General features: G+C 52.6%; 8 protein-coding genes across 8 annotated transcripts; 3 read left to right on the plus strand and 5 right to left on the minus strand.

The window, feature by feature from the left end:
- Position 1: 1 nt before the first annotated feature.
- CDEST_10497 (Putative major facilitator superfamily, MFS transporter superfamily) lies at positions 2-2,276 on the minus strand. Its single transcript, XM_062926655.1, has one exon. It carries the CDS (start codon positions 2,120-2,122, stop codon positions 326-328), a length of 1,797 nt encoding a protein of 598 aa, XP_062782706.1. The 5' UTR covers positions 2,123-2,276; the 3' UTR covers positions 2-325.
- Positions 2,277-4,613: 2,337 nt separating this feature from the next.
- CDEST_10498 (uncharacterized protein) lies at positions 4,614-5,870 on the plus strand (the record flags this gene model as incomplete). The annotated part of the gene is made up of 1 exon (XM_062926656.1): positions 4,614-5,870. The coding sequence occupies one exon, from the start codon at positions 4,614-4,616 to the stop codon at positions 5,868-5,870; it is 1,257 nt and encodes a 418-aa protein (XP_062782707.1).
- A 1,349-nt stretch (positions 5,871-7,219) lies between these two features.
- CDEST_10499 (Putative cholinesterase, carboxylesterase, type B, carboxylesterase type B, alpha/Beta hydrolase) lies at positions 7,220-9,100 on the minus strand (the record flags this gene model as incomplete). Its single annotated transcript, XM_062926657.1, has 3 exons — positions 7,220-7,652; positions 7,718-8,517; positions 8,570-9,100. 3 exons carry the CDS (start codon positions 9,098-9,100, stop codon positions 7,220-7,222), a joined length of 1,764 nt encoding a protein of 587 aa, XP_062782708.1.
- A 3,305-nt stretch (positions 9,101-12,405) lies between these two features.
- On the plus strand, positions 12,406-12,690 carry CDEST_10500 (uncharacterized protein; the record flags this gene model as incomplete). The annotated part of the gene is made up of 1 exon (XM_062926658.1): positions 12,406-12,690. The coding sequence occupies one exon, from the start codon at positions 12,406-12,408 to the stop codon at positions 12,688-12,690; it is 285 nt and encodes a 94-aa protein (XP_062782709.1).
- A 4,790-nt stretch (positions 12,691-17,480) lies between these two features.
- CDEST_10501 (Putative 2EXR domain-containing protein) lies at positions 17,481-18,611 on the minus strand (the record flags this gene model as incomplete). The annotated part of the gene is made up of 1 exon (XM_062926659.1): positions 17,481-18,611. The coding sequence occupies one exon, from the start codon at positions 18,609-18,611 to the stop codon at positions 17,481-17,483; it is 1,131 nt and encodes a 376-aa protein (XP_062782710.1).
- Positions 18,612-19,157: 546 nt separating this feature from the next.
- Positions 19,158-19,886, minus strand: CDEST_10502 (Putative N-acetyltransferase ESCO, zinc-finger; the record flags this gene model as incomplete). The annotated part of the gene is made up of 1 exon (XM_062926660.1): positions 19,158-19,886. One exon carries the CDS (start codon positions 19,884-19,886, stop codon positions 19,158-19,160), a length of 729 nt encoding a protein of 242 aa, XP_062782711.1.
- A 458-nt stretch (positions 19,887-20,344) lies between these two features.
- Positions 20,345-21,893, minus strand: CDEST_10503 (Putative ATPase, vacuolar ER assembly factor, Vma12). The gene is made up of 2 exons (XM_062926661.1): positions 21,326-21,893; positions 20,345-21,265 (listed from the first exon to the last, which is right to left on the minus strand). Exons 1-2 carry the CDS (start codon positions 21,656-21,658, stop codon positions 20,702-20,704), a joined length of 897 nt encoding a protein of 298 aa, XP_062782712.1. The 5' UTR covers positions 21,659-21,893; the 3' UTR covers positions 20,345-20,701.
- A 200-nt stretch (positions 21,894-22,093) lies between these two features.
- On the plus strand, positions 22,094-24,228 carry CDEST_10504 (Putative polyprenyl synthetase, isoprenoid synthase domain superfamily). The gene is made up of 2 exons (XM_062926662.1): positions 22,094-23,487; positions 23,581-24,228. Exons 1-2 carry the CDS (start codon positions 22,279-22,281, stop codon positions 23,740-23,742), a joined length of 1,371 nt encoding a protein of 456 aa, XP_062782713.1. The 5' UTR covers positions 22,094-22,278; the 3' UTR covers positions 23,743-24,228.
- Positions 24,229-24,826: the final 598 nt, after the last annotated feature.

The following is a 24,826-nucleotide window of genomic DNA, read 5'->3' on the forward strand; positions in this document are numbered from 1 at the left end:
CTCGAAGGATTTGAGTTGAGGGGAAGTCCAATGCATGATTGTCAGTTAAAAAGTTGGAGTCAGGATGGATGCTGTTGGAGATCCACCCCTGCGAAGGAGGTCTTGCATAACGCTGCTGGGACTGCAACAATAGAGATAAATGTTCGGGCTGGACGGAATACGTGATTGATGCCAACCTGTTACTCTACAGCTGCAATTCGAACTCGAGGTATCTCAAGACTAGGTAGGAGACTCCCACTCCCACCTTGCTCTCCATCTTCTCAGTCATTAAACTCGAACGCCGAGACCGAGACTAGCGCATTGCATCTTCAAGTTTGTCTTCCCTTCACTTCTTTTTCACACCAAATGACTCCCTAGTATGTACTCTGTCAATGTCATACGGGTTTCCGTCGTATGACTTCCGCCTCGTGGAGGCAATACTCATCGTTCGTCGCGTATCCTGCCGCCGCACAGAAGAGTCGTCGTCCGAAGATGTCGGGAGATCAGCGGCGTCGCTCGACACAGCCTCGGTGGCTGGACTGTTCTCCGGCTCCTTCTCCGAGGCCGTCCCTTCCCTCAGCCGGGCCATGAAGGCTTCTGACTCCGCGGCAAACTTGCATCGAGCGCGGATCGCCGGGCCGTACTTGTAGAATAGGAACGGAAAGGGCACGCAAGCGAGCGCTAGGAACGCGGGGATCGAGGACGCCCAGTTGGTCCCGAGGTCCTCGTACATGTAGGACGTGAAGAGAGGGAACGCGGCGCCGAAGCAGCTGCGGATGACCGAGCTGGCGGCAAGAACACTCGCTGCGAAGATGGTGTAGGAGTCGATGAGATAATTCATGGTGCTCAAGAAGAGCAGAACCATTCCAAACCCGAAAGGGATGCCGGCGGCAATACTGACGATCCAGTGGATAGACGGGTTGTTCGTCCAAGCAAACCAGAACAGCCCGACGGGAACGGCCACGGACCCAACCATGGCTGATCTGAGGCGCGTCTCTGGAGGCGCAAATCCGCCGTTCTCCTCTTGCACTCGCTGGTACCGACTGTTCTCGGGTATGGTGTACATGATGGCGAAAATCATGCCGACCATGATGCCGAGGAAGGCGAGCCCTCCGATTCCTTGCGACCAGCCTCTTCCCTGTTGGTAAACGATCGGGAAAGCAGCGAAGAGCATGTACATGGTCCCGTAGATGATGGCCATGTAAAGCGACAGGAGCAGGACGATGGGCTCACGGAACAACAGGATCCACGGCCTCGACAAGGCGGTCTTGAAGGACTCGGCCAGGCTGATTTTGCCCTGCTCGTGCTCGATCTTGCTGACATAGCACTTCCCTGTCATCTTGGATAGCTTGGCGGCCCGCTGGCGAAGTAGATACGGGGCGTAGGTCTCGGGCACCAACGCCGTGCCCAGAAGCCAGAAGGTCCCCGAGAAGGCGGCCAGGAAACCCATGACCCAGCGCCAGCCGGCGGCGGCCCCGAGAAACCCGCCGATGATAGGCCCAAGAACGGGTCCCAGGAAGGGCGCTGCCGCGAACAAGGCCATCGCCAGGCCTCTCTCGGCGGCCGGGAACAGGTCAGCAATGACACCGCCCGAGTTGGCGAGCGGCGACGATCCGAACGCGCCGGCGAAAAAGCGAAGGACGAGGAGCGTCGTGGCCGAGTCCGCACCGGCGCAACCGGCGTTGAAGGCCGTCAGGACGGCATAGGTGCCGAAAAATAACGACTGGCGCCCAAACAGTTCACTGAGTGGCGCCCAGAGTAGTGGGCCGATGGCAAACCCCAGCACGAAAAGGGAGACGCCCAACGTTGCAACTTCCTGGGAGACCCCGAACTCCTCGATTATCTGGCGTATACCGCCTGTGTAGGCGGAGGAAAGGAGGGCCACCGCCAACGTGGTCAAGGAGACCATCATGGTAATAAACCATTTGGTCGTCTTGCTGAACAGCATAGGGTTTCTGGGGTCGTGGGGAATCCATTGCACCAAGAAAGGGTCGGCTTCGGTCCCCGACCCTGGATATGGATAGGCGGCAACTTCTGGCGTGATCCCTGCTTGGTCGTAGACTATGCGCCAGTATGGAATCTTCGTGTGGGCGGGATGCTCGCCGGCTTCCTTGACCGGTACTTCGGTCTTGTCTTGCGCCATCGCGCGTGGCAGATTCCGGGATAGACAGTCGTCGAGTTGGAAGACTAAGGGCACATGCAGAAGTGATGGATTAGAAGAAACCGTTTAATAAAAGTACGAGGGAAGGGAAAGTGCCAAGAAAAAAATAAGGCGAGCCACAGGGGAACTCCAAGGGAATAAGACGGGTAGGATGCTATTTGTAGCTGCTTGATAAAATTCCGCCAGTGGTCAGACTCAGACCACCAGCAAGGGGATGACGAAATGCACAACATCACCGGGCCACAAAATGTGACAACCCGACCGGCTTTACCGGTGGGAACCAGATGCTGAATCCCGTCTCGCGCTTACCCACTCGCCGCCCGTTTTCCCTTTAGCTTCATGTTCGGGGTGACATTTTGCAAGTTTAGTTGTCTGATTACGTCTAGATCGAGTGACGAGAACTCCAACTTGCGCTTTCACAATCGATCCAACCCTGCTGGGATGGGAATTGTTGACTTTCACGGAAGTCTGATACAGTTCCCAGTGCAAGTGGCCAAAACGTGGCATGCTTGAAGTTAGAGGCCCCTGGCCAAGTTTTCTCAAGCGATCGGCAAAGAAAGGAACTGCGCTTTGGACCAGACCAACTCCGTCCGACAAGGGCCTAACTCCGGGCTCGGCAACTCGAGGGTGTGGCACAGCAATGCAGCTTCCGCCAAGTGTTCATAAAATCATGCATCACCAATTAGTCACCAGGTCACTAGCATTTGGCTTCCATAACACCCGACTCACTGCATGTTGGCCTCACCGAGTCCCTAGGGGGTTTGACTTTAGATGTTGACAGAAACTCCCAGCCTGACTGATGATTAAGACGAAGTTTTTATTGGATGAACCTGATAGATGATAGGCCATTGGATATGGACACGGATAAGGTTCTTGTCGTCGTCACATCAACTCTCGAGCCTTGTTATTTCTCATCCCCAACTGGCCGAGATTGCGGTTGCAGTTTACCAGAGTCGGCTTCCCTCAAGTTTCCATACTGGTGTTGGATGCGCCAGGATACCCTTAATTAAACAGCCTTGTGCGCCAGGCGCAGCGGATGTCAGAAGTGTCGATAAACCCTGGACAGAGCAACTTGCTCTTAAACCGACAGGTCACCCTCGGCTGCTGATCGGTCGTGTCACCTCAAGATGTGTAGTGTGTGCCGCGGGTCAAAGCTTAATGCAATGCACAAACCTGCATAAACTTGCACAAGTGCCCTGGGCCCGGGACGGCGCCCTTCCGGAGGATTTGCATAACTCGCGGAGTCACAACCGGCCCCGGGTCGGACTTAAAGCACAGTCCGGGGCCAACACCCACTGAGTGCAACAGCTGACCATTTGGCTAATCTAAGCTTACAATCGAGGCCAGCTTGCATTCTCTTTTCTTTTTCTCGGCCTAAGCCTCATTCGTCACATTGAGACGGATTTCCAATGCTGCGCGTCCGTGCATGATGAGACTCTCCTACTGATGTCGACGTGTAACCTCCTGTTAGCTACCAAAGCAGAGTCGATGAGGAACAGGCTTCTGCCACCGGCCAGTTGTCAAACTCCGTCAACAGCCTCATTGGGCTTCTCATTTACTGTATTCGAACGTTCCTTGCATTCAAACTTTGGGTTTTTTGTATCTTTCTTTGCATTTCCGTGCAATTGTTGCGAAATAGCGCTGATGTGCCCAATCTGCTCGTCCCTGGTTGGCGTGGTCCTCGGATGCTATTTGTTTCAAGCCAATAATAGCGTGTTTTGTCGTAGGATCTGCCGTAGACAGCATGATGCCAAGTACACCCTGGACGAAACCAGAATGGGCACTGAAGGCTCGCTGCCGACTCAGGCCCGCCCTTGATGACTGTTAGAGAATATGGTTTCCCGCTTGACGTTCCCGCTTGACACAATCTACGCCGCAGCTCTAGGAATATACTTCATATCACCGATTGCTAACAGACAGAACGCGGTGTCACTCTTCCATCTTTGCAACGGAAGCGCTGGATTGTATTGTTGGGAGTCAACTTTACAGGGGTTAAGATAGTCACTATAAAGTTGAAGCTGACAATGAGTAGATATGTACTTTTGGAAGTGACCAGATCTGGAAACAATGATCTCGTCAGCGCCTTCCGGTAGAGGACTGGGGAAAGTTAGTTCCTTCCTGTTCTGTGGTTTAGGATAGATTGGAGCTTCAGTTCTTGCTTCAAATTTCTTCCTCCTTTTCTTCATCACAACACTGACTGAACCGCATTGTGAACCTTCTCACAACGGACAGACAACTTACTTCAGCAACAATTACAGAGTCTGAAACACCATCATATCGACTACTGGCTGCCCCAAAGTCTACGAGAATCATAGCCCCTACAAAGGATCCAGAGCCAGATCGACCCTCGACACGCAACCATATCGCGCCCAGCGATCCCCATGTGAGTGTCTTGTGAGCTCAAGAGCGCGCCCGGCACTGAACAAACCGGGACTAGGTCATGAACTCCGCTACGAGAAAGGAACCTGGCGACATGCCTCACAGCAAGGCAAATGCAGTAGAGCATAACCTCAACAACAAGTGCAACGAGGTCGACAACAAGCGGAACGAACATATCGCCGTGAACATCAAGAGCGAAGACGGAGACAGCAGCACCATCAACGACAACACCAAACCGAAACCGCCCCAACCCCCGGCAAAGAAGTGCACCAACCCCAAGTGCAAGGTCATGACATGCGAGGACGCGGAATGCAAGCCGATCGCAGGAACCAAGCGCAAAAACGAAACTGAAGACAGCAACCCGGCGCCGGTGAAGAAGGATAAAACTTCCCACGGACTCATCCACATCACCGCTTCGATGTTTAACAGCTGCCAGGCGCCGCTCCAATACTGGAACTACCCACCCAGTACAGAAGGTCGCCTTCACAAACGACATTTGTCCGCGTTGGATTTAGCGACCAGGGTCTTCAACCACGACCTCGCCAACATCGTCTTTGCCTGGGGTGAGAAGCACGATATCATGGCTATGCTCTTCCAGACTCCAACGTCGACGCAACTCAGCGGCGATATTTCTTCATACACCGAGTGCCGAAGAGTCCGGGATCGTCTCAAGCCTGGAGACAACAACATCTCTCCAGTCTGGCCGACTTTCCATGAAGCAATGATAGCGATGCTGCTTTTTGCCAACAAACCGCCATTGCGGTGGAAAGACTGTTCGGTTTGGACAAAGCTTATCACCCACCTCTGCTCGTACGACTCGGGCAATCCGACGATGATGACTGTTCTGGACGAACTCCTTACCGCAGTTGGACGATGGCGACTCGTTACTAAGACGACCTACCCAGCTGATACCACAGGAACACAGACAGCAGCGGTCACTAAAGCTGCCACCAAGTATCAGGTGCCAGACCACCACCAGGAGCTATTTGACTACGCTCTCGATACGGCCAAAACGAACAATCTCCGATCAAGACTGCAAATGCGGGGTCTCGCCATCGAGCTGGACAATCTCGGATGGGAGGATCTGGCGAGATACGGAGAGAAAATGTTCGACACGACGGTCGCAGAGGATGACCGCAAGCAGATTCGATCGAAGCTAGTCGCCGAACTGGCGGCACGAATGAACGGCGACTCGAGCACCCTTCTGCCGCCGCACTACACATTCACCTGCGAATGCGGAATCCAGACGACTTTCCAAAGCGGCGTATGGACGCCGAAGCACAAAACGGCCACGACGACTAACGACAAGCAGGCTACGGCAGAGAAGGAAGGCATTGTTAAAGGGGCTTGACTGCAATACTATCAGGGGTTCTTATTTCTTTTTGTTCATTTCTTTTCTAATGCGCGCTTCCCTTTGCCGCATCTAGAAACAGCGATGGTCGATCCTGCGTGACAAGTTCGGGTCGGAGCAAGATTGCCTGGGCATAGGCAGGGGAAAACTTGACAACTGAGCGGATCTGGTTCCGGGCATTGAAATCAGAGCGGTTTGGTTTTGGAATTGGGACGACGACGACGACGACGACGACGACGACGACGACACGTTACGACGAGAGACGACGAGGGACAACAACGGACGACTGCTGAACTACTCGCTGGCAACATAGGCCGACGAATCACGAACGAATTCATATCTGTTTTTAAAATAGGGAATTAGGAACTTGAGGAATAGATAAATACACATGACTACGTCTTAGAGCATTGGATTTAGCATTGTCGTCTGGCTTGTGTCTTGCTAGTTCTGAGACTTACACGGCATCGGTTACTACGCCTGAGCATACCTAATACATCGTGCGTGATCCCCACGATTCATGGATAAGCCAGAGACGGTAGAAGAAGCAAATAAACATTAGAGACTGCTCATGGGCGAGGATTAGGATATCCCCTAGCCTTAGTCTCTAAACAAGAGCCTGAACATGCCCTGTTCATGGTCGGCTGTCTGACTCTCGGACACGATGAGTAACGATTAGTATCTCTTTTTTTGTACGCCGTTGTAGGAGTAATTCTTGTGTCGTCTCTCAGAACAATTCATAGAATCACCGTAGCTCACGACACTTCTAACCCGGTTACCTCTGGTTTCCGTGCCGAAACCAGTCATCCATGCCCTCTAATTACGTTCACCTGGCATTACTTGCAGCACACACCCGTACCGTTCAGCCATCAGAGGCGGCGTCCTTAGCCTCTGCATAGTCGTTCCTGCAGATTCTCAACAGACCCTCAACTATCTACAGTGTGTGCTTGATGCTGCGCGCAGTGCTGCCAAATCCTTGGTGCAGACCAAATACTATTGAGTCGCTAGCATGGGAGCGCACTTCAAGCCAAAGAGAGTGGTCGGTTCATTGCATTACCGTTGCTATGGTTGATCCTGAGCGGTATCACTTCCTGTTGATCCAGTATCTCGTCACGTCAGCAGCCCATCATCGTCTCAAACCAATACCACATGTTCCCCAACGTTTAACGCATCAATCGAAAGCAATTAATACCATGTTTTATTTAATTCTTGTTACATCAAAGTCACAAAATCGCCGATCAGACTTTTGATAAACCTTCAAACATAGCGCTAGCCAGCCACCTCGTTGTCGTGTATGTACGGGTATCTGCCATGCTTCATCGTGACATTCCTCTCCCAGAAATATCGAGGAATTAGTACGACAAACCGGCGATATCTGCAAGACCCGAGTAAAGAGCGCATGGATAATCAGCCACAAGCGACATCGCCACCGATACACTGCTGGATCCGCCGGCACCCAGGAGGCCCAGCTCGAATCCAAGAGCCCCTCCAACCTTTGACCATCCAACACCGTTGCCGGGGTTATTCGCAAAGCCGCCCCAGACGCCTTGCATGTAAGAGCTGAGGTTGATCTGCTGCTGCGTTGCCGAGCCGAACTTGTTATACTGGGGGTATGTGCCGAAGACTGAGGGAATCTCGCTCGTGTGGTATGCGCCGGCGTTGGGAAAGATACTAGTGGAGGGGAACGAAGCGTCGTAGCGGTAACGGTAGGCTGTGTAGCCATTCCAAGCGAGGAAGCTGGACAGTGTTGATGTTGTGCATGTAAAGACTGCGTCGGTGATGATTCTGTACGGGTGTTAGTTCAGCATGTCAAGAACGCTCTTATGAGCCTGCTGGATACTGATGCATACCTGTCGGCTACAGTATAGAGATCGTTGACACCCTTGGCAGAATACCCGGCAAGTACCGAGTTCTTGGTGGCGGTCGAACTGATACCCACCTTGGAAAGCGCAGAATCCAAGGCAGACGCGCCGTCTGCTTTGTTCTCCACGGCAAGGAAGACACGAGCTTCGTTGAGCGTGGTTCCGATCAAGACAGGGATCTTGGGCCACTTCTTGGAAGTGATACTGCCCCTGACATCACTGACCGAGGTACCGTCACCGTTGACAGGAGGGAACACTAACGCGGCCGATTCGATGTATGCCTTGATATCCGTGGCGGGCAATAGCCGCAGGCAAGCAATGGGCGAAGGGGCCTTGTCGCATGCGAACTGCTTGAGAACCTTCTTATAGCTGTCCGATCCGGAGCCCACGAGAAGGGACTGCTGCGACTGCATGATGGCGGCCGAGAATGGCAGCGGGCTTGGCGGGTTCGCGAGCAGTTGCTTCACAGACTCGCCTCCGGCGGACTCGCCAAAGATTGTCACGCGCGACGGATCCCCGCCGAACATGGCGATGTTGTCTTGCACCCACCGCAAGGCAAAGCGTTGGTCCAAGAATCCCGAGTTTTGAGAGCCGGTTGGAACCTCGGGCGAGTTGGAAAATCCAAAGACTAAGCTGACCGTCAGCCTGCATCCGCCGGATAGGTGTCTCAGTGAAATGCACTTACTGTTCGTTCGGTAGTTGATCGTCACAACAACCACGTCTTGAGAGATGGCAAGCGAGCTTCCATCATAGATCGGCAGACTGGCGGTTCCAAATTGGAGGTTTCCCTGCACGAGTCAGCGTGATTGGCATCTGGCGTCATTGGCGACGTGTACGTACAGGAAACAGCCAAAACATCACGGCCTTCTTGCCTGAATTCGATGCGTTGGGGGGCGTGAAGACATTAAGGTATAAGCAGTCTTCGCTCTCTTCTGTGAGAGCTCCGGTGGGATTTCCAAAGTACTGCTTCTGCAAAACTTGCGCGTTTCCAGTGTTTGTAAATTGTTGAATGCATGCCGGCCGAAACGCCGTTGCGGACAACGGGGACGACCATGATGGTGCTGCTTCAGGCGGAGAGAACCGCTCTGGCGGTGACTTGGCAAACGGCACACCCAAGTACGCGTTGGCGTAGTTTGTTGATCCAGCTGGCTGGGTTGTGGTTCCTACCACTACACCGGACGCAATAGTTACAGATGGCCCCGCATTTGATGCCGGCAAAGCAAACGCTCGCAAGATGAAAGTCGATAAGAAGAGAATTTGATCGAGTGAGGATTGGCGGCGGTACCCCATGGTCGAAATAAAAGCCTCTGAGAGACACTGGAAATCAAACAAGGGTATGAGAGGCCTGATGCTCGTTGCGAGTGGTTTCATGAGACGCTGGTCCTGCTTTATGTGTTCTCCCTATCAATAGCTGCCATAAGTTCCCATCACCGATCGGATGGTCCGACAATCAATATTCAGAACGCCACTGAGAAACTACCGTGTCTTTGTGCGTCTAGAGAGACAATTACTACACCAACTAAGACAAGCCGCTTGGCTATTGAGTCAAGGTGGCAAGATGCTCCGATCAAGCCCATACTAAACCGAGCGATGTTGCTGCTAAAACATTAAGAAGCTTTTTCTAGAGCGAGAAAACAAGCGTTTGTCGCATGTGGCCAAGCCTGCCTCGGGCCGTGGAGCGAGTCTGAGAAAGCGCAGGTTCCGAGCTCGCACCAATGGCAATGTCTTCTTTGATCCTCAATCTCCAGGGCCGTTCTAGGCAAGGCATTGCCGATGGCGTTAGGTACACCCGAAGTCTCGGAAGAAAGTCCGGACTGGGAAAGGTCTAGCTAGCGGGCGAAAGTGGTTCAACGAGACGGCGTGGATGACAGGAGGGCTTTTTTTTGCGCTTCTGCTCAAGGGGTGAAATCGGCACCGAACCCCAAGACACTGTAAAACTGAACAGTATTGCAAATAACACCGACAACACCTCCATAGTCTCTGAGACATTGACTAGCTTGAGATATTTCATTGACTGCTCTTTCCAGACCGCTGTTCCCGGTGTGGTGCTGGAATAATGTTACGTTTCTCTCATATGGAATTGATCGATGGTATCTAAGGCAGTGAGGGTTGGAACGCCGTCAACCGTGAAGGTGTTGAAAATGATGTTGAAATGCTCTATTTTGGATTAACTCAACCCCCCCACATCCGAAACACCCCCGCATCCGAAACACCCCATTTCTCCTCCTTCACCACCATCACCGCCTTTTTCAAACTATTATAACAATTGCCATATATAACCAAACAACGCCATTTTTTCAGAATACCTTCTTCAACCCATCATGAAGCAATACTCCGAAGATGAGCTCCAACGGGCCCTTCTAGAGGTAGCAGCTGGGAAGGGTATCCGGGAAACAGCTCGAGCATGGGGTATACCAGTCGCATCACTTCATCACCGATTCCATGGGCGGCAAAGCAAAACTACTGCCTATACCCATATGCAGCGATTATCCCAAGCCCAGGAGGATTATCTAGCTGGATGGGTTCAAATCCAAGATGCCCTAGGTGCTGGCCCTACCCATCAACAACTAAAGGGCCTGGCAGAGCGTATGCTAGGCAATACCCATAATACCCATCAACCTCTAGGCAAGAGATGGGTATGCCGATTCCTGCGGCGAAACCCATCAATTAGGACCCAGCGATCCAGAGCAATAGATGCCCGGCGATGGAAGGCCCATTCTTCCGAGGTTATCCAGGGTTTTTTCCATCATCTGACCAATATCCCTGCCATCCAGGGAATCCATCCATCCAACCGATGGAATATGGATGAAACTGGCATTATGGAGGGCAGGGGATCTAATAGGCTAGTGCTGGGCTCTGCAGCATCGCGGCATATCCAGAAAAAGCAGCCAGGATCCCAGGCATAGGTATCCATTATCAAGTGTGTGGCTGCCGATAGGAGGTCCCTATGCCCACTAGTTATATATAAGGGTAAATCAGTCCAAGTCCAATAGTTTCCATCCAACCTATCTGGATATAAAGGATGGCACTTCACATATACGGATAATAGCTAGACGACTAAAAAAACTGCCCTTAAATAGTTAAAGAAGGTGTTCATCCCAGGCACTATGCCTAGTAAACCAGAGGCAGCCAGACTGCTAGTTCTAGATAGGCATTACAGCCATATATCTACAGACTTCATGTAGGAATGCTTCCAGAACAAGATATATCTACTATATCTACCGCCACACTCCTCTGCTGTCCTTCAGCCACTAGATATATCAGTCTTCAGCCCATTAAAGCATGCCTATCATAGGGAGGTTGGATATCTAGATAATTAGGTTAATAATTCAACCGTTGCTAGGAAGAGGGCATTTCTAGCCTATTATATAAGGGCCAGAGATGCAGCCATAACAGCCCAGAACGTTACAAGTGGCTGGAGGTCAGCTGGACTATGGCCAATATGCATACAGCAGCCTCTATCTAACCCCATAGTAACTAAGGACCAGCAGACCATCCAGACCAGCCAGCAGACTAACCAGCCTAGCAGCCAACAGTAGGATAAAGCCCTATCTATCGTCCCATAGTCAACACCTCGTCGGTCTGCCGAGCTACAGCATCAACTACGCCAGTTAACCCATATAGGCAAGGATAGGTTAGATACCCATACTATTCGTCACCTATCTAGAAAGGTGCAAAAGGGGTATAATAACCAGGCATCTAGAGTAGCACTTCTAGAGCACCAGGTCTGCCAGCTAGAGGGCAAGTTGGAGGACCTACAGCAACGCAAGAGGAAAAAGGTCCCCCTATCGCCCAACAGCACCTTTGCCACTATATAGGATATCCGGCGGGCGCAAAGTCCGGATATCGGCAATATGGATAGTCCGGATGAATCCAGTGCATCCGAATTACCCAGTGAGGCCGGAAGTTGCATATGGGTGGGTGGTGGTGGTGGTGAAATAAGTGGTGATAGTGGTGGTGATGGTGGTGGTGATAGTGTTTCGGATGTGGGGGTGTCTCGCAAGTTGGGGGGTTGAGTTACAATCTTTTTGCTCAAAAACTACCAAGTGTGTTATCTGAGCATTGCGGGTCGGAACACTCACTGTACATAAGATTGCAATGAACCAACTGATACCCAAACGCCTTAAGGAACCGAGTATATCTGCATCTTATCCAGTGAGTTGGCCGTCAGGCCTGACACCAGACCATCGGTCCCCTCGCAAGGAGCCTGAAGTGAATGAATCCTTCCTCGCAAAGACCAACACAGACTTGTCTATCTAATTAAACCATTATTTATGGTCGCTCACCGCCGGCCCCCCTGATTTACAGCAGAGTTGCGTCGTAAGAGTAAAGTGCACGTGCTAACCATCATCCTTCACCCTGATAGAACCACCCTTGTCCTTGAAAGTATGCCGTTGCGCGTACGTTTTGTGGACGAGCATTGCCGGTTTGCCGTGAACACCGCAGGCTTACGTCTCACCTTCCTTATCGAGACACGCCACGTCAACTGTAACGTTGACAAAGTCTAACAGAATCAGAGCCGCCGATGCTTCATTTCTAACATATAGAGAGGCTTGGCAGAGACAACTACACACAGGGCCCGTCGCCCAACGGCTACATCGACACGAAAGCGTACCATAGCACATAAACTCACTTAACGACGGTCACATTGGATTGCAGTTTACGAGTGAAACATCATGCAGCTTCCGCCACACCCGCTGTATTCTCTTCAGCTCATGCCGCACTTTGATGCGCATGGTGCCAGTAGCCTCACGGTGCTCCTGAGACTGCAGTTACCGGCGATCAAGGCTGGAGATGCCGTCTTCTTCTTCGACACTTTCTATGGAAACGTCCCCGGGCATCCTTTCCAGGAGAAAGACATCATCGCGACGGACGACCACAGCCCCCTCGGCATCCGATTCCACAATGTTTTCTATTCAACTTATCAGCGTCTTGGAAAGGGATTGGTATGCACGAAGTAGTGCTGGAACAACTTACAGGCGGTGATGACGGACTCACCATCCTCGGCGGTCTCGCCCTCCTCGGCGGTCTCCTTCTTCTCATCCTCCTCCTCGGAGGTGAGCAGGGTCTGTAAAGAGTCAGAATCGTCAACTTGACTATGATCTTAGAAACCAGCTCACTTGGCCCATCTCTTTCTGTGGAAAGGTCAGCGATGCGTCACCATGCATGGAGTAGGAGAAGAACTTACGAGGAAACGGTTGGTCGCCTTCTATAAGTTTCGCATTTGAGGTCAGCAATCCATCTTGGCAAAAGGGCAAATGAGAACAGATGGAAAGACAAAAAGTGAAGCCGCAACATGTAGATAGTACATACGTCGATGTCAATACCGAGGACAGTCTTGGCAGCCACCTAGAACTTTCAGCGGTGTTTCTTTTCACATGAGAATGCCATGGCTTACGTTGGTCTTCTGCATGTTCTAAACTCTAGTGTTAGCATATCCGCTGTAAGATGGGAAAAGGTTTCAGACATACGCGCTTCTTGGCGAAGAGGGAGGCACGGAACTTGGCCTTCTCCTACATCGAACATGAGCACACTTCTTCGTCAAGATTCGGCCAGCGGAGAACACTAACCTCGAAGAGGTTCTGGAGAGACTGAATACATCGTAAGCAATTAAACAGCGTAATTAGCGGGCAGAAGTACTTACGGAAATCTTCAGCTGGATTTCCTGATAGAAGTAAGTCAGTAACATGGCAGTGGCAAGAAAGGAACAGTATCGAGCTCCTCACCACCATCTCATCGCGATTGGTCTAGATTTGGTCAGCTCACCCTCAGAATTCCAATGGAAGCAAAGAAACATACCGCGATTTGCTTGTCGATGTACTGAAAGTCCCACATGTTAGCCACCAAAGGAGGGCTCTGTTAGCGAGGCTTGCAGGATCACATACGGGAATGGTACCCTTCTGTCAACATGTTAGCATCTGTACAATGATAAAGTAAGTATGAGCAAGCTTGCCTTGAGCTACTTCTGGTTAGCAAGTATCAAATGAAAGAGGGAAGAGTAATTGTCTTACCTTGGGAGCGGGGGCGGGGGCGGGGGCGGTGGAGGTGGTGGCGGCGGGGACGGACGTCGCGGCGGACACGACGCGGGAGCCGGCGAAGGGATTGGTTATGCCCTTTGGAGGAGATTGTATTAGTACAGAAACTCAATGATGCACAAGCGACCAGCATGAACTCACGGAGGGTTGACGAGCCTGACCGCCAGTTAGGGTTCTGTGTAAGAGAGTAGATCATCTGGGAGTTAAGAAACATACCATCTTGGGCTACCACAGGGTTGCAATCAATTAGTCATGTGTTCATCAAAGAAGCACAGGAGGTGATCATACCGTGCCCAGGGGAGAAATGTTGTTGTTCTTCTGGTATTGTAGACCTAAAGTTAGCCTTCTGTCGTTCATGTAGCTTAAAGCTACAAACGACGGCTTTGGGTGGTTTGAGGACTCACGGAAGACATGACGCGAGGTTTCTGCCACCACGATGTTAGTTAAGTACACACAGAAGATCAAAAAGAGTCTTCTCAATCGGCAACCCAATACGTACTTCTGATTGTAAACGCTGAGCTGGGAAAGCGCATCAAGTTAGTGAAAACCTTGAGGCCACAATTCTACATATGAACTCACATCTGCTGGTTCTCAGTTAGCATGTAAGACAGAGGAATTCGATCTTTAGGAGGGGGGCTCACCTTTTCGAGAGGGTTGCAGAAGGAAAAGAGGGAAAGGAGAAATCTCAGGAGGACAAAGTAATATTAGTAGACGCGTCAAGACCGTTTTCCTCCAGGCAGGCAAGCACTCCCCACCCCACTTTCCTAGCCTCACCACAAGCCGCACCTTCTAAATCTAGCAATCTAATACTTTTTAACACAACATGAGTTCAAGAAGTCAGGAGGAAGGAGCCATTTGGTCCACCCGGGCTGCAATTGCTCCTGCCGAGCCAACATGATTTTTCCAACAAGCTTCAGGTTCAACATCTAAACTTACATGCAGAAATCTGCCTCACTCTGCGCTGTAGGATTCTAGGCGCCATCACCATTTAGCTAATCCTACTTAGGAGTAAATGGCTTTATTTTCTTAGATAGGTGGCACTAACATAGATGTTGCTGTTCAACTACTGCAATGGATGTGAGGTGCGGTACTGTGTGCCTGCCTGAACTGGTCCCGCTGTGACACCTAAACCAATGGCCGTTGCGCACAGACCCGCTTGCAGATGCCGGGAGCAGAAAGTCCTCGACCCCCCTTGAGGCGGAAATGATTTATTCTTTCTGCATCACAATCAATTTCGCTTCTTGCTTCAACTGTCTAGTACAACACTGTTTGAATATTGCTTTTGTAAGGTAAGTTTCTCCAGCTTTATTTCTATCGCGCATTGGGATTCCCTCTTTTTGCGAGATTGAGGAGACTTGCGAACCATTAATAAGCTGACGCATTTTTCTCTTCTTAGTTTTTCTGTATTCCGCTACAACAATGACTTCGCATTCCGTTTCTGCAGGCTCGAAAAAGCGTTGCCGCAGCTCCGATGAGCTCGTAGCGGAGGCGGAGGCGTTGCTGGGATCCACAAACTGGAAAGGTTTGCCCGCGGCGGAGAAGGCTGAGGCGGAGAAGCTGGTCTAGGCGGCCAGGTCATCTGCCGAGGGGAGATTCGGCAGCAAAGAGGAGCTGATACGATGCTCTCTAGGCATTCTGGAGAGCAAAGTTGAGGCTTCTCTGAGGCATGCCGAAAGGATCCACAGCCAAGAGAGGGAGATTCGGGAGTTGGAGGAAAAGCTGGTCGCAAAAGATGGGGCAGGTGATGCCCTGCAGAAGTCACTGGATGAGGCCAACGAGAAGCTCCGAGTCTTCCAAGCGGAGGACAAGACAAGGCGTTTTTTGATCGGTCTCGGTGACTTCTGGGCCGGCATCAATAACGGTTTCAAGTACTACGACAAAGCTGCCCAAGACGACTTTTAGAAGCAACACGTCCATCCGATTATCAACAGAGTCCGCGGAAACCGGTTAAGAAGACCAGAGTTCAAGCAGGAAGTTGCCAAGCGGAGATTTTCCTCGATTGCAGGCAACAGGGTTGATCAACTTTTGCCTCGGGTCAAGGCCGAATGGCAGAAGATCCGGGACTGGATTGGGCGCGACAATAGCGAGCAATCGAAGCTTCCGAGTACGCCGCTCATGGACCGATTTCAAGATATTTGCCTGCGGGCACGGTTCACTTCTGTTAACGATTATCTTGAGGTCGCGATGAAGTACGCGGAAAGGAACGAGTCGGCCCATGGCGGCCCACCTGACCTAGCGGACTTCATCAAAGGCGAAGAAGAGACACTGTGGGACTGGGATGGATTTGACCGCGCTCTCGAAGACATCCAGAAGAGCCTGGTTCAAGAGTACAGGCTAGAGAATATGCCTCAAGCCATGGTGGACTTCATGAAGAAGACCATTGGCTTGTACAGACGGGTGTACATCAGTCAGGATGCCAGTCCCGCGAGCTCAGGCTGGAAAATCAGTGACTTTGCTAGGGAAAGTGCGGAAAACATCTGGAAGAGTAGTGAGAAAGAGAGAGTGAGAGTGTTGAACGAGGTTGTGCCCGTTAGTGAGTACAAGAAGGGCAAGTTCGATGACCTCGACGAGAAGGTCATGGATCACCTTTAAGTACAGCGTGGGCAACCGTTGGAAGAGGGATGGGGGTTGTCTCGGCCCTTGAGCCACGCTCTTGAGAGTGTCAATGTTGGGACGTGGTACACAACAAGGAGCCAGCATGCTGCGGTCAGGCGGTGAGGGGAGCACCGAAAGGTAGCTCCTTCTCAACCCCACTGCCCTTAGAGGCGGTCAGGCGGGACAGATGCTGTGTGTCCAAGTGTTATCACATCTTTGGCAAGGCTAAGGGTCGGGACCTTTCCTCCGGGAAGGGGTAAGTCACACTTCTTCTAACTTTCCTGTGATACTCGTGCTAACTCTTTGCTTTCCGGGATCCCCGGAAAGATCTAGGGGGGGAGGGAAGGAGTGGGGGTCTTGTTGAGGTTATTGGTGCTGGCGGGGATCCTGCTTCCGTTACTTAGAAATAGAAGATGTCTAGCCAGAATCCTTCAATCCGGATCAGTTAACACATTCTTGGTTTCTTCTAACAGGGCAGCGATTTAGCTTTTATTTAAGTATGGTGACCTAGTTGGTTAGGGCCTCGGGTTGCCGCGACCGTGGGTTTTCTTGTCCGCCCGACTGTAAGATCTTTACCCAGAGAACAGACGTCTTCCATGTATCAAACAGATTGTTTCTGCTTACGGTGGGGATGTTGCTAGACATTGCACTACACCATTCCTAAGAATCAATGCGATCCTGTGATGCGAGCACAATGAGTTCAACGTGAACCTAAGAACTTATAGTAATACCAAAGGTTATGTACTGTATGTAGCTTTTGACCTAGATGAAGCAGCTGTTGTTATATTGACCTTAGTAAGACATAATTAATGGAAAGACGATGACCCTACAGATCTTCGACCGCTGGCTGCTTTATGGATAAGTGAGGCCATTCAGACCAAGCCTTAGCTGCCGCCGGATCAAGCGATCCGGCAGGGATGCGGTTCATGCCAATGTTTCTGTAAGCACCGGGTATGCGGTAATGTCCAGGGCAAGCCCTGCCCGTGACAGCCGCTGTGGCAGCTGGCACGTTAACAGCGTGATGTAAGGCGCTAGCCGCGTTCATTTCAACCACGAGTTGATGGAATCAAATGATATAAACGTGAAGAAACAGTTGTCTCTTTTAGGGAACTTGAACTACTCTATTCCATCTCGCACACCAGAACTCCCAGTGTCCGTGGGTTGGCATCTTCCTCTTCTATTCCATAATTTTCTGCCTCGTGTTTTCCCGCAAGTCGTGATAGCTCCGAGAGGAAATCCCAGATCGTTGTCGATATTGTCTCTGGTTCCTCATAGAAGCAAAATTCCTGGATACGCTCCTCCGGCACGGCGTAGTATTTGCAGTTTTGCGACTCAAAAACAAGTTGCTCGGTGCCATAAGTTCCGCACCTGCCAAATGAAGGCTTCTTCTTCTCATTGTCCATGGGTGATGGCTTTCTTCGCAAGCGCCGATCTACTAGCCACAGGTGTACCCCTCGGGGTAACCCCAGACTTCGCGAGGCAAGGATCAATGAGTCGTATTCTGCATAGCGTTCGTCGGACAGAGGCTGCGTTGGCTCTCCTTCCTCTTTGGAGCCCTTTGGGTGATAAATGTGCGCATACTCCCATTCCCAGCCATTGTCTTTTTCGTACTGGTCGAGCTCTTCCAGCGTCCACGACGGATCAAATTCAACGGCTATGTGAGGGATACCCTCGAGGCCGAACTTGCGCGACGAAAAAGGCATCTCCTTGCCCAATGATTTAAAGTATGGGCCGAATGACGAAAATTGGACAAGAAAAAGGTCGTAGAAGGGAAGAATGGTGAAGCATTGACTGTTGTCGCCTTCCACGATCTTGAAGGCCGCAGGTAATTCTCGGTTCCCTGGACGGAGTGCCATGTGTTCAAGAAACGAAGTAAATGGTTCAGTGTACCAGTTGGCCCATTTCTCGGGGGTATACCGGCGGTACATGGCAGCTCGGGATTCCCTGCAGGCAGTCCAGAGACCTGCGTCAATAGCATATGTTGACTGGTTTCCGATGGTCCAGGAAGGGGATGATGGGTTGCCGGAAGACATAGGGGCGCCAAACACATGAAGTTGTTTTTCGCTGACTTTTGCGAGGAGGTACTCGTTGGTGAATTCCTCGGGAACCGGACGGGTGCAGTACGAAGTTGCATCAAAAACGGAGAAATAGTGAACGCCTCGATAGCCCTGGCGGCGAACGGCCTTGTCCCAGATTTCATCTCGAAGCTCGCCAGGGAGTAGTGGGAAGTTGTGAAAGGTTTTCGCAGCCATAGTTGCCAGCGGACGAGTAGCGAGCGGACGAGTAGCGAGCGGGAGCTGAACCTTTTGGTGGTTGGGCGAGGAAGATTTGTTGGCGAGAATTGGCAGCCTCAAGCCGGCAAGAGAGCGCAGAAATCAGTAGCGTGAAGGTCGTTGAAACTTCTTTAGGGGGAGAGGGGGGGGGCGATGGCTCATTTTATAAAGTGATGAAAGTAGTCTTTCTCCGAAAGATGGGAGTGAATGGATTAAGGTTGGTGGGAATCATGGCCAAGGGGCGTTGAGCCACTGCTTCCGCTTCACACCCAAACTCTTCCTCAGGCCTTTACCCCCTTGGTTCAAGCCCGACCGGTCACTCTGCTAGCTCATATTCAGGCAATTACTCTATCAGAACCACTAACGCACCCTACAGAATCGTCAAGGTCACATGCAGTCGGACAAGGTTCAAGAAGGTTCAAATAGGCTAGGACAGGAAGTCCTGCCCTGCTACAGTGTGGCATTGGCTACTAAAAGGGTATCATTGGGTCATTATGTCTAGTGTGTCTTGTGCCGTGTGTAATATCATGCTTTAGCCCTGCCCCGGAGGAAGACCGCATGCCTCTGCGAGTGGTATTTGACATCGGCGGGGTGCAGCGGATTGTAGACGATGCGGCATGTCTTGCACTCCATGAAGGTGGGCTTCGACGAGAGGTTGATTGTGGTCTGCACCGTGGCGACCGGCTTTGGCCGTACTTGTGTTTTTTTGGGGACGGAAGACGATTTCGGCTCTTCTTCGTCTCCAAGCCCGTCGACATTGGCAGTGTCCCAACGTTCTCTCGTGCTTCGTGTCCTTGACCTCAAGCCCTTCCTTAAACCTGGCCTATCGATGTCTCGGTATTCTTCATTGTGGTCTGTCGAGTCTTCCGTCGTGTCCGACGAGGGGTATATGGGCGTGCTAGGCCTCAGCCTCAGCCGGCGGGGCTCTTTCGTCTTTCGGGAAACTGGGGGCGGCGACGGCGGGGTGCTGATCAACTTGTCGGACTCGGACAGCAGGTCGGAGGATTCGGTGGCTGAACTCGAGCGACACGGTTTGAAATAGCTGAGGATGGAGCTCTTGGGTATGTTGCTTGATGGCGGCGCAGGCTGTGCAGGAGGAAGCCTCGGGAGGTCTGGCGTACGCGTGGCCGGTTCTGTGTCGACTTTGCGCTTCTTCATCAACGGCCCCGGGCCACTCTCATCTTCGGTCAGGCGCAATCGTTTGCTGTACGTCCGCAGAGTACGCCTGGACAACGTTAGCCCGAAGCGTGACATGTGCGATGGCGAAGATTGGATCGTACCGTTTGTCGGTTGTCGGTCTCAGGAGTTCGCGCTTGGGAGAGCTGTACTGAAGTGAGCCAAGGCAACATCTGAACCGAGGAAGACCACCTACAGCTTTGCATCTTCAACCGGGTCCATCACCCCCGTAAAGAGAATGGGTCGAAGGTGGTAGTGCTCTTGAGCTGCTAGTGCAACCTGCGATGCGGATGTGACGCGACACGCGTGATAGTATTGTTGGAGGGCGCTCGAGATATCAAAGGAATGGAGGATAACAGTGTTGGTCTGGCATGCGAGAAACACTTGGAGAGACTAGAAAAGAAAACCACGCAGTCACCAACAGAAACAAGTAGGCAAAAACCGAAGGGCGTACGCTGGCCGCGGCTGTAATTGTGGTATCTTGTCGCCTTGGTTGAGCGGAAGATGAGCGGCCCATTGCGCTGAGATGGGAGGCCCCACCATAAAAGCGCGCCACGCGAATCATGACGTGGAACCAGACGCGTCCGAGGCGCGTCGCACAGATTCACCCGCGTCATCACGTGTCATCATGTCCGTCGTCTTCTTCGACACAGTGGTTTCTGCTCCTCCTCTTCCAAGCACTGGCAGGCGGGGTCCCTTTTGAATGCATCCCTTCTGGGGCCGGGGGATCCGGTGCCGTTCGTTGTGGGTCAAATGAGATCCGTCCCCGACGCCACCGCCGCACCGTTTGGAACAGGCTCGACAACTCGAGCAACAAAAAAAGCGCTCAGTCTCAAAAAGTCGACTTGGCATGGGGACCTCGTAATACTTGTCGCATTTCGTGGAGTCAACAACTATGATAGTCCCTTCAATCGCCGCCGTATTCCCTCTTCTGTGTCCTGCGTCTTGGTATTGAGGAGCATTGTCGGCTCTTCTCCCGGCTTGCCGCCGCCGTCTTCGTCTTTGCCCAACACCCACGTCTGCATCACCTCTTTGATCTCTTCTGGTTCCTTTCGATTTGTTTTGGCCTCCGTCAGCCTCCACACGTAGCCCGAGTAGACGGCGACCTCTGCGACGAGAACGAGGATGGACCCGGCGAGTGTCAGGAATATGCGCGCGGTAATGTTCCACCAGCGGGCTGCGATCCATATCGTCGCGGCAACGCCGATAATGCTGATGAGAAAGTTGAGAATGACCATCACCTGCTTCTGCACATCGCCGAGCGTGGCCTCGTCGTCGCCATTGTCCGACTCGCGCATGGGGCGATTTACTTCAGCAAACGCATGGGCTCTCGTGGTGGCGCTGGGGAATTGCTGAGAGAACTTTTCCATCCGAGATGGCTGCTTCATCATGCGTTGGTATGTTCGTTCCTCTTCTTCGCGTCGCAGGCGAGCCATAAGGGCCTTGTACTCGGCGGACTGCATGCAAAGTATCAACAGATTGTGTCTAAACGCGGACGAATGGTTGCCATGACATACAGGCTCTGGCTTTGGGGGTGGCGGAGGGATGTATATCGTGGCCCCTCGGAGCAGTCCTTCCAGGCTGAAGCCATCGACACCCTCACTCCTCAACTCCTTGAATAGGTCGAGTATCTGGCGGTGCGTAATTGGGTTACCGACAATCGGCTTCTCAAGACTGGGCTCCTCGGCTTCGGGCGTCGCTGCAGAGGGCGAAGGTGCATCCGACGTCGTCGTCTGGATTGCTGTGTTCGTCTTCGTGTCCAAGCCTTCCGACTTGTCCCGGTTCGATCTGACCTCAGCCAACTTCTGCAGGCCCTCTGTGATGCAAGGAGTTATTGTAAGGCGTACCATGACTGACGTGGTCTTCGTCCCTCGTGTCGCCTCTTCTTCCTGCCTGTCTCACGTCGAACGTCGGGTTGATAAAAGACTGGGCGGAGACAAAAGAGAAAGCATCGATGTAAGCTCGGGGTAATGGAAGTGCGTTCGTCCCGCATCCGCAAGTCGCAATGTCAATGTGACGCTCAGTATGAAAGATCCAATGCCCAGCGGAATCCCCAAAGTTCGCATCACAATTGGGGGATTCAACGACTTACAGCCAATCAACAAGCATCAAGCCCCCCACCACTGCTCCCCCAAAAGATCGGTACGTTCCCCCGGCCAAGCTGTTTCTGGGGGGCTGCACCAACCAAGTACCTGTGAAGACCGGTACGTACCTTACCTAAGGTACGCTGTGGGAAAGAATCGGACCCGACATTCTTTGCGAGTTGAATTCTCGGCGCGGGAGGACGAAAATTAGGAGGGAAAAAAGTCGTCGACTCGTATCATCATCATCATCACCCTTCCACCGTTCACAGCTTCCAATTGCCGCAATCTCCGGGTTTTGACCAGGTCTAAACGAAACTGATGCTGTCAGTCTCCTTGAAGATTCTTTTTCTCCTCCATTGACACCCCTTTGGAGCATTACCGGAGCCATGCAGCTCCGTTCGGGAGCAGCGGCAGTGCTGCGCAGCACCTCGTCGATAACGTCACGATCCCTCCTCTCTTCGCCTGCCTCACGATGCGCGCAATGTCGGCGAATCGCCCCTCTCGACCTCCGGTTACCTCTGACCAGCGCGCTGTACCATTCCTCATCAAGACGATCCTCTGCTTGGGGTGCTGCCGTGTCCGTCGCATCCAACATGGCCGCTAACGCAGTCAACCGCGTTATCCCCAAGGGTGACATGCACATCGATCCGCTGCGGACGGTGGCTAAGGAGATGAAGTTTTTGACGGGCAACATTCGAAAGCTTCTGGGTTCCGGCCATCCTTCGCTGGACCGGGTTGCCAAGTACTACACACAGGCCGAGGGCAAGCACATGCGGCCCCTTATCGTCCTGCTCATGTCGAGAGCCACCGCGCTGTGCCCCAAGGGTCCTCGACTGCACTCGGGCCAGGCCATTGGCGGCGTTGACACGGCGATATCCCCTCCCAATATCCTCGTCGACGTCAACCCGAGCTCGCCCCTCACGAGTGCTGCGCCCGAGCCAGCCGAGGTCGACTCTGACATCCTCCCTTCCCAACGACGCCTCGCCGAGATCACCGAGCTGATCCACACGGCATCGCTTCTTCACGACGATGTCATCGACCACTCCGTATCGCGCCGCGGATCTCCATCGGCGAACCTCGAGTTCGGCAACAAGATGGCCGTCCTGGCTGGCGACTTCCTCTTGGGCCGCGCATCCGTTGCCCTGGCTCGTTTGCGCAACTCCGAGGTCATTGAGCTACTCGCCACGGTCATCGCCAACCTTGTCGAGGGCGAGTTTATGCAGCTCAAGAACACCGAGCAGGATGAGCGAAGGCCCGTGTGGTCGGAGGAGACGCTGACCTACTATCTCCAAAAGACGTACCTGAAGACGGCCAGCTTGATTTCCAAATCGTGCCGGGCCTCGGCAATCCTCGGTGGGTCCGATGCCGCTTCGGTCGAGGCGGCGTACGCCTACGGTAAGAACCTGGGTCTCGCATTCCAGCTGGTCGACGACATGCTCGACTACACAAGGAGCGAGAAGGAGCTGGGCAAGCCAGCCGGAGCCGACCTAGAGCTGGGTCTCGCGACGGCCCCGCTACTGTTTGCGTGGAAGACAATGCCGGAGTTGGGTGCGCTCGTTGGCCGGAAGTTTGAGCAGGAGGGCGACGTGGCAAGGGTAAGCAACAAGCCCGTGCGATGCGATACCAATGGACAGCTATTTGTTTGGGCTTGGTTGGAGAAAAGAAGGTTATGACTAACACCGTTTCAGGCACGCGAGCTGGTCCTCCAGAGCGACGGTATCGAGCAGACAAGGGCACTGGCCCAGGATTACTCGGAGCGGGCCATCGCAGCCATCAGCGAGTTCCCCGACAGCGAGGCCAAGGACGGGCTTGTTGAAATGGCCGTCAAAGCGTTGAAGAGGACAAAGTAATCAAACTGGGCGGCAATGGCCGACCACCACCATGCCATCCATACCTGTACAAAACGAAGGAGAAACTAAACGAGGGATGCACGCATTATGGTATGTGCATTCGACACACCCTGTATAACAGACCATTGGGCTCTTTACAGAGTACATGTAACGATATTACACATCTAGACGGCGGCGTGGGGGGAAGAGGAACGGGAACCAATGAGGTAGAATTGGCCACAAACCTTCAGCTCAATAGCATACATAACTTGCTTTTCTTGATACAGGAACTGGCACGGGGGGGTGAGTGTTGAAGACGGAGGAGCAAAGAGCAAGCAAGATTCGTGCTTGGGTTCTGTCGACGTGCAGGCGTCGGGTGCAATCCCATCTGTCATCCAAGCCATCGGCAGAAGCAAGCTGCACAGGCGATTGGTGGCATGGGAATCTTTTACTCGATCGAAACAAGGGCAAGAAGGAACTCTAAAATCCGATCCGCAACATCACGTCGTGGTTTTGTTTTAGTTTAGTTTCTTTCCTGTGAGCGGCGGCGGCGGCGGCGAACTCCGTGGAGATGCGGTTTCCATTACGTCGCTCGGTTGCTACGTTGGATGTGCAGCGGATGAGCAGCACTGCGCAGGAAACGGCATGATGAGAGACAGGGGTTTGGCCAGGGGCCAGCGAAGCTTGATCGAAACCCGGCGCCGAGGTGTCCATTATTATCATTCTTCAGCGATGTTTATCCGATGCAGATGGAGAAGACAACGGGATCACGAAGCACGCACGGGTCACACGATGCCATTATGGCCAGGGCCCGAAACAAGCCGCAATGAACGCCGAGATTGATCACCGATTACCGGGGCCGGGTTCGCGTCTGGACAAGTGTCGAGGTATGCTCGGCTGGAGATGACTCGGTGCACGGGGACAGCGGGTGGGCTATGGCCGAGCCAGACGACCACCTTTGGGACAACTGGGCTGGACCGTCGCATGACACATGACGCTATCAAGTGGCAGAAACGATCGAGTAATAGCAACTTGTCGGTCAAGGGAAGTTTAGGTTCAAGCCGTCATTGAGGCCGAGGCCCAGGCTAGAACCAATGCGAGGCTT

Source organism: Colletotrichum destructivum, chromosome 6 (assembly GCF_034447905.1).
Source record: "Colletotrichum destructivum chromosome 6, complete sequence".
NCBI classification, from domain to species: Eukaryota; Fungi; Ascomycota; class Sordariomycetes; order Glomerellales; family Glomerellaceae; genus Colletotrichum; species Colletotrichum destructivum.